The sequence below is a fragment of the Nansenia antarctica genome, assembly GCF_963989245.1.
Source record: "Nansenia antarctica genome assembly, chromosome: 1".
Classification (NCBI taxonomy): domain Eukaryota; kingdom Metazoa; phylum Chordata; class Actinopteri; order Argentiniformes; family Microstomatidae; genus Nansenia; species Nansenia antarctica.
In genome coordinates, this window is record NC_137674.1 from 41,072,431 (window position 1) to 41,079,930 (window position 7,500).

The following is a 7,500-nucleotide window of genomic DNA, read 5'->3' on the forward strand; positions in this document are numbered from 1 at the left end:
CGGCCGCAAGCGGCCGGGCGCGGCTCTCATTGCCCTGTGGGCCCTGGAACGCGCGCCTATTCTTAGTGTCAGTGATTGTGTTTGTGTGTGTTTGTGTTTGAGAAAAAAAGAAAAAAAAACACCCCTACATATTCCAGAAGTTGGCGTGGTCTACCCCAACTACGGTGGGAATAGTTAGGACGCGACCCGGCGTAGAAAGGAGTCGGGGGCAGCATGGGGGCAGCATTTCTTACCTTTCACTTTTTTTGACATGATACATTAAAATGCTCATAACTTTTTAAAATAAAGGGCTATCTCAGTCATTCAACCAGTTATGAATAGCTGAGAACTTCTAATTTATGGAAATATTAAAAAATGAAAATGTCAAAATGCCACCATGTGAAGGGTTTTCCCAGGCCACCACACATATATACAAACAATATGTATGTACTCTGTACTGTAAGTGACTTTGGAAAAAAACATCTATTTAATGGCATACTATATACAGTATGTATCTCTCTCTCTCTCTCACTCTATATATATATACAGTATATATATAATCTATTTAATGGCATATATACAGTATGTATCTCTCTCTCTCTCTCTCTCTCTCTCTCTCTCTCTCTCTCTCTCTCTCTATATATATATATATATAATCATGCGATTTGTCCTAAACGCAGAGAGGGTTTTAGGTGTCACATCGCCAGCATTAATACTTAAGCCTATGGGGCTGACCTGAGCTGTGCTATCCCATGACAGACCGCATTAAGTACTGCAAGTATAGAACAGCCTGCTTTCATTTCACATTGCCCATTACAGCCCTTAGGGCAGCAACTGAAGCGAAACAATATGCATTACCACCACCAAGTGGACAGATGTGGTTGGAAAACCTCACAATTGCCTGTCATCAATGCAGCAGGTTTAAACATGGTCATGGTTACCTGTCCACAGGCAGGTACCTCAACACAGGCAAGTGTAGACAACATGGTCACGGTTACCTGTCCTTAACACAGCAGGTTTAAACATGGTTATGGTTACCTGTCCACAGGCAGGTACCTCAACACAGGCAAGTGTAGACAACATGGTCATGGTTACCTGTCCTTAACACAGGCAGGTTTAGACAACATGGTCACGGTTACCTGTCCTTAACACAGCAGGTTTAAACATGGTCACGGTTACCTGTCCTTAACACAGCAGGTTTAAACATGGTCACGGTTACCTGTCCTTAACACAGCAGGTTTAAACATGGTCACGGTTACCTGTCCTTAACATAGGCAAGTGTAGACAACATGGTCATGGTTACCTGTCCTTAACACAGGCAGGTTTAGACATGTGAAAGGAAAACATCTGTGCCAGCAAGGTACAACTTGGTAACGTCCGCTTTAGTGTGAATCAATTTCCGATCAAATCAAACTTTATTTGTATAGCACATTTTATACACCATTGAAATACAATGCCTTTTTCTTTTTTTCTCTCACAGGATTAGAGTGATAGATAAAGACGTTACTGTATTCCAGAGTAAGTAACTGTGGTTGGTGTTCTCTCTCATTGTTGTCAGATATGCAGAGCCTAGAGAAGCTACTGAGAGACGCCATCGTCCACGGCCAGCCCAGAACACACAGACCCTGGAAGAAGATCCTTATACTGGTGGAGGGAATCTACAGGTAATCCTATCAAATCAAATTATATCAAGCAATCAATCAATTTCTATAGCACATTTCATACACCCATGTAAAACGCTGTACAGAAAATAAAATAAAAAGCACCTACTGAGGTAAAAACAAGTAACATCTGTCCTATGGGTCCTAGGGGTAGTGGTGGTCTAGTGGATAGTGAGTTGGACTTGTGATCGGAAGGTTGTGAGTTCAAAATCCCGCCTGAAACCACACCACTACTAGTGTGCCCTTGAGTAAGGCACTTAGCCCTCAGTTACTCCAGGGGGAATGTCCCTGTAATTCGTAATTGTAAGTCGCTTTGGATTAAAAGCGTCTGCTAAATGGCAAAATTATTTAATTATTAATTATAAGTAAACAAGTATTTTTCCTTGATATGAATTATTTGATTTCAAATACAAACTTCTGGAGTATGGAGCTTTTGCAGTGAAATAACTGTCCTGATACTTACAGAGGGCACTGTTCATAAGATACCATGAAGAATGTACATGTGAAAGACTTTGTCATTGGAATTTATAGACACCTGACTGAGTAGCATTATTCAAAACGCCTTGTGGTAATGTTTATATTCACACTGGTCGAAGTCCAGCATAATGTTATTTGGTATTGAATTGAATTGAATACATGGAATCATTGTAATCCAGTATGAACATATACAAATCTATAAAATCCAGTATAAAAATGTAAGCCCCGCCCCCTTCTATTCTCAGTATGGAGGGCAGTATTGTGCGTCTGCCAGAGGTCATTGCCCTGAAGAAGCGTTATCGAGCCTACCTATACCTGGACGAGGCCCACAGCATCGGGGCTCTGGGGCTGGGGGGGCGTGGCGTAGTCGACTACTTCGGCCTGGACCCCTGTGACGTGGACGTCATGATGGGCACATTCACAAAGAGCTTTGGCGCGGCAGGGGGCTACATCGGAGGGAGAAGGGTGAGAGGGGCTACATAGGAGGGAGAAGGGTGAGAGGGGCTACATAGGAGGGAGAAGGGTGAGAGGGGCTACATAGGAGGGAGAAGGGTGAGAGGGGCTACATCGGAGGGAGAAGGGTGAGAGGGGCTACATAGGAGGGAGAAGGGTGAGAGGGGCTACATAGGAGGGAGAAGGGTGAGAGGGGCTACATAGGAGGGAGAAGGGTGAGAGGGGCTACATCGGAGGGAGAAGGGTGAGAGGGGCTACATAGGAGGGAGAAGGGTAAGGAGGGCTACATAGGAGGGAGACCAATCCCATTTCCCTTGTTTACCCCCTACCCCTCGTTTCGGAGCCACGGCTTGCCCCTCGGAAGAGAGTCACAGGGGGTAGTGGTTGAAAATCTTCCCTTATGAAATGGGATAACCCTTCAAGACCCTGATATCATAGTTATATCATAGAAAAAGCATTGACGCCCGTGATTCGCTCACAACTTAAGTTTCACGCTATCAATCGATCAAACAAGTCATCAAATAAAAAAGAACAATGCTTCATTATCAGACCATGGCAGAATAGCAGTGTTTTGTAGGCTAGCAACCCCTGCTCATACCCTGCCAGTCAGCACTGATATAGGACAACAGTGCAACAACTTAGCGACTGAACTTAAGTTACATTTCAGGCGTCATGTGCCATCAAAGGGGGACAAATGCGACCTGGTCAAAAGGTGAGACTGTCATGGACAAATCAGCCTTAAAACATGAAAGAGCAAGAATTAGGACACCCCTGCCCTGCACGTGAACGCACAAAGCGGAGGGATAGGGCTAAAACCGAGTGCCAAGGGCCGAAATGGGATTGGGCCTAAGAGGGGCTACATAGGAGGGAAAGGGAAAGGGGGCAACATAGAAGGGAGAATGCACCTGTATCTGTGGTTGTGTTTCACAGACTCCTCTAAAAGTGTGTGTGTGTGTGTGTGTGTGTGTGTGTGTGTGTGTGTGTGTGTGTGTGTGTGTGTGTGCGCGTGTGCGTGTGCGTGTCTCTCTCTCTCTCTCTCTCTCTCTCTCTCTCTCCAGGACTTGATAGAGTACCTGCGCTCCCACTCTCACAGTGCAGTCTATGCCACGTCCATATCGCCTCCTGTCGCGGAGCAGATCATCACTTCTATGAAGTGCATTATGGGAGAAGATGGGACCACGATAGGTGAGTTACAGACATAATGAAGAACCAGCCCATTTCGAACCCGCATGGAACAGGTTCGTTCAATCTCCACTTTAAAGTATCACCAACTAGAAAAGTATGTTCCTGAAGAAACTTTCTTAGCTTGCTTCGCTCACCAACATAGCAGCATAATGGAGTTAAGTCGCAAGATGGATAAGAAAAGTCTTGGAAATGTTGAAATTGAAGATTTGAGGAACAGTCTTCTGTTGCTTTGGGTGAAGTTGTTATGCATATTGCCACAAGGTGGCAGTAGCAGACAGTGAATGATCCAAACCCTCAGTTTGACATCAGCCCTTTCATTCAGGTGGAAGTATAACTGGGAACCTTGGGACACTGACAGCACCCCGTTGAAGTTGAGATTTAAAATGTTGACGGTAACTTTTAGGGTTATGGTAAAAGTAAAAAGGGTTACGGGTATGGTTGTCCCAAGGATCCCACTTCTCCCACCCACGAGCTTTAGGCTACTTCAGCACTGCTAGCGTTTATTGTGATGTAGGGTCATAATGCTATTTATTGCACTGCCCTTTTAAGCCATTGTCTCCTATGTTTTTTTCTATGAACTGTCTATGAGCCAGTCTGTTTGTCCTATGTGTCAATTGCCCCAAGTTGTTTGAATTTAATTGGCTTGCCCCAAGACACTGATCGAAGGTCCGTTTGGCATACCCCCTACTTACATATATCAAATATGTGTATCATTTGAGCTGTCTTCAGAACCATCTAAATTCCTCATTCTTCTAAAGCAATCTGAAAGAGGCATTTATGTAATGGCTAATGGCCTGCAGTGGTGCATGTGTCTCCTGATCAACACACACACACACACAGGTCTGATACTGATCAGACAGGCAGCAGACTGTACACTGGAGACAATGTGTGTGTGTGTGTGTGTGTGTGTGTGTGTGTGTGTGTGTGTGTGAGAGAGAGAGAGAAAGAGAGAGAGAGAGAGAGAGAAAGACACCCAGTACAGTCAGCTCCGACCTTGAAACATCGCTCTCGGCTCACACACAGGCTTTTGATGGGAGGAAAAACTGTCAGGCGGGACTTTCCCCCCCCCCCCTTCCTCTCCTCTGTTTTTCACCACTCATTAAAGAAGAGTGATGGGTTAGCCAGATGCACATACAGGCTCTTTCCAGGTACATTCTGTAGGCTAACGCTAACGCAATGTGTAGGCTAACCACAGAGCCCAAACCTCGGGAATATGGGAACAATTACACAGGAGGCCACAGTGATCGGCCGTGTCGATGAGGCCCTCTGAACTCTCACACACACACACACGCGCGCGCACACACACACACACACACACACATACACATACACACACAGGTGCGCGCTCACACACACACACACACACACACACACACGCTTGTGTTCTCACACACACACACGCTTGTGTTCACACACACACACACACACACTCACACATTCACGTGCACAGACGGATACCTACATATGCGGGTATGAACTCAATACACATACACACACAGACACGCACACACGTTATTCCACTCAATCAAGGCAGGTCAAACACTTGCCCCCTTAGCCCCAGGTGAAGTGGTGTGTGTGTTGTGTGAGTGCGTGCTATCATCCATCCGTTGGCATGTGTGTTCCTTATGACCAATTCTCCTGTAACGCAGCCTTGCTCAAGGTTGTCCAGGGTATCTCCCAGATACACACTCACACACTCACACACTCACACACTCACACACTCACACACTCACACACACACATACATACACACACACACACACACACACACACACACACACTTGTCGGACAAAGAGTTATTGTTCCCGCCCATCTGCCCTTACTGCAGGCCGTAAGGATGTTGGTGACTACAGATCTTAGATCCTCACTCCTCCTTTTTTTATCACTTGTTCACTAAATGAGAGGAGCAATTCCAGAGTTGTCAAGCACTTGGGGAAGGAGTGTCTTTTTACGCCACCTATGAAATACGGAATGAAAATACGCCCTCTATGAAACACCTAGGACAGAGCACTCTCGTCATTCTCGATTTTTAACGATTGTTATTGTGAATGAAATCCCATGCCCAACTTCAACTTCAAGAGTAAATCGCGCATTGTTTATTCATTCTAGTGGGAGATTTACGCCGGGATTTGATTTGTGCAGATTAGGATCGATCTCTATAAGACTAGACTGACTTACTACTCAAAGTAGACAAGAGTGACAGACAAGGGTTTAGAGTTGTAGGGTTGTGGAGAACAGGGCTCAGTGCAGATCATCTGTTTAGCGAAGCACGCAGCTAACTGCACGTTCGATGCACGTTGCGTCTGGGAACTGGGTCATGACTGGGAAGGTGCTAAACTCTGGCGATGGAAAAAAGAAAGACGCTGGGAAAATTGGGGACAGGGTCATAATGGAATGTGTGTGTGTGTGTGTGTGTGTGTGTGTTTGTGTGTACAATGAGAATCTAATCAGTCAAGAGGTTGCATGGGTTGGATAAACTGTGTGACCCCCAAAGGGACACCCTTTTAACCCCCCATCAGGGTGGTCTGCCGGTCCCCCCCCACCCCCCTGATACACACAGAAAATGTATGACTTTTCACCAGGGAGAAGGAATGTTATGATGACCTCATAGTCTCGATGTTGGCATGTCTGTCTCAACATCAGATTATTTTTTTATGTTGTTTCAAAGGCTTAATTTAAGTTGGATGTTAAAACCATTTACGGTTTTGAGTGAGCCATGCTGCGTGAATCTCTGCAGACAGACAACGCTTTGAAACATTAAAGACGTTTTCATGGGAAAGTCATTGTCTCTCTCTTTCTTTCTCGCTCTCTCTCTCGTTCTCTCTCTCTCTCACAGATAATTAATTCAGCACTATGTGGGAACGGGGCGTTTTATACCGTCTTGGGTCTGATTGGATTCCAGGTTGCCAGCTGACTTTCTCCACAGCCCAGGCGTTTGTACTGGAGGCCCATAACCCTTCACGTTACAAGGCTGTAAATGTAGTTTAAATGTTGTGTAAAAGACGCCCCAGCTCTCCACAGCCCCTCAGAAGTGGGAGCCAAAGGCAGTCATTCATCACCGCTAGCTAGCCTCTACTAGGCCTTATCAGGGCTCCAGGGTGTAGCCAGGCCCAGCTCTGCAAAAACACTACAGTAGCACCGGCCTCAAAACCCAAAACGCTACACTTGAATTCAATAATGAACTATTGTAAAGTGTCTCGGCATGGGATAGTTTATCCTTGATAGTGCGTTGGTTCCAATGGTGAAATTGGAAGTTGAGTTCAGTGTGTTATTTTCTGAACTCAACTTCCTATTTCCCCCCCCCCAAAAGCAAATAAGAGCTACAGTGACTCTGACAAATCTCCCTCGAGTTCCTGTGCCTAGGAAGAGATCTCGGGAATGATCCCAGTTTCCTGCAGAATTCCTTTCGGGAATATAATCTCCGGCGTTCCGGCTTCCCTTTGAGTGTGTGGAGTTGGGAAGTCTCATTCACGCCTAGGAGCATGTGGGACTTTAAGTGACAGCCGGCAGGCAGGAAATGCGAGCTGGGGACACAGGAAATGTGACTTGTGTCCAGCACTTCTTCGGCGCGTTAAAATCATCGTCGATTATTATGGGCAAGCACACAACATGTTTTTCTTTCAGCTTGAAATGTTTTACTAAAGTGGGCCCTTTTAAGTCCAAACGCTATGCATCAGTGTCATGAAAACACCTCTTCAACATATAGCATATAGGCTCACACGACTACCACGCAGCCAGGTCTGCA

The 7,500-nt window shown here is 45.7% G+C and overlaps 1 protein-coding gene across 2 annotated transcripts in view; it reads left to right on the forward strand.

Moving 5' to 3' along the window:
• Positions 1-7,500, forward strand: part of sptlc2a (serine palmitoyltransferase, long chain base subunit 2a) — a gene marked incomplete at both ends in the record, with an annotated part of 26,290 nt that overhangs the window by 9,650 nt on the left and 9,140 nt on the right. For both annotated transcript variants that reach the window (XM_080549229.1, XM_080549230.1), the window contains 3 exons: positions 1,538-1,643; positions 2,363-2,582; positions 3,629-3,755. In XM_080549229.1, the coding sequence (XP_080405355.1) occupies positions 1,538-1,643; positions 2,363-2,582; positions 3,629-3,755 (453 nt within the window). The remainder of the gene's footprint in view (positions 1-1,537; positions 1,644-2,362; positions 2,583-3,628; positions 3,756-7,500) is intronic.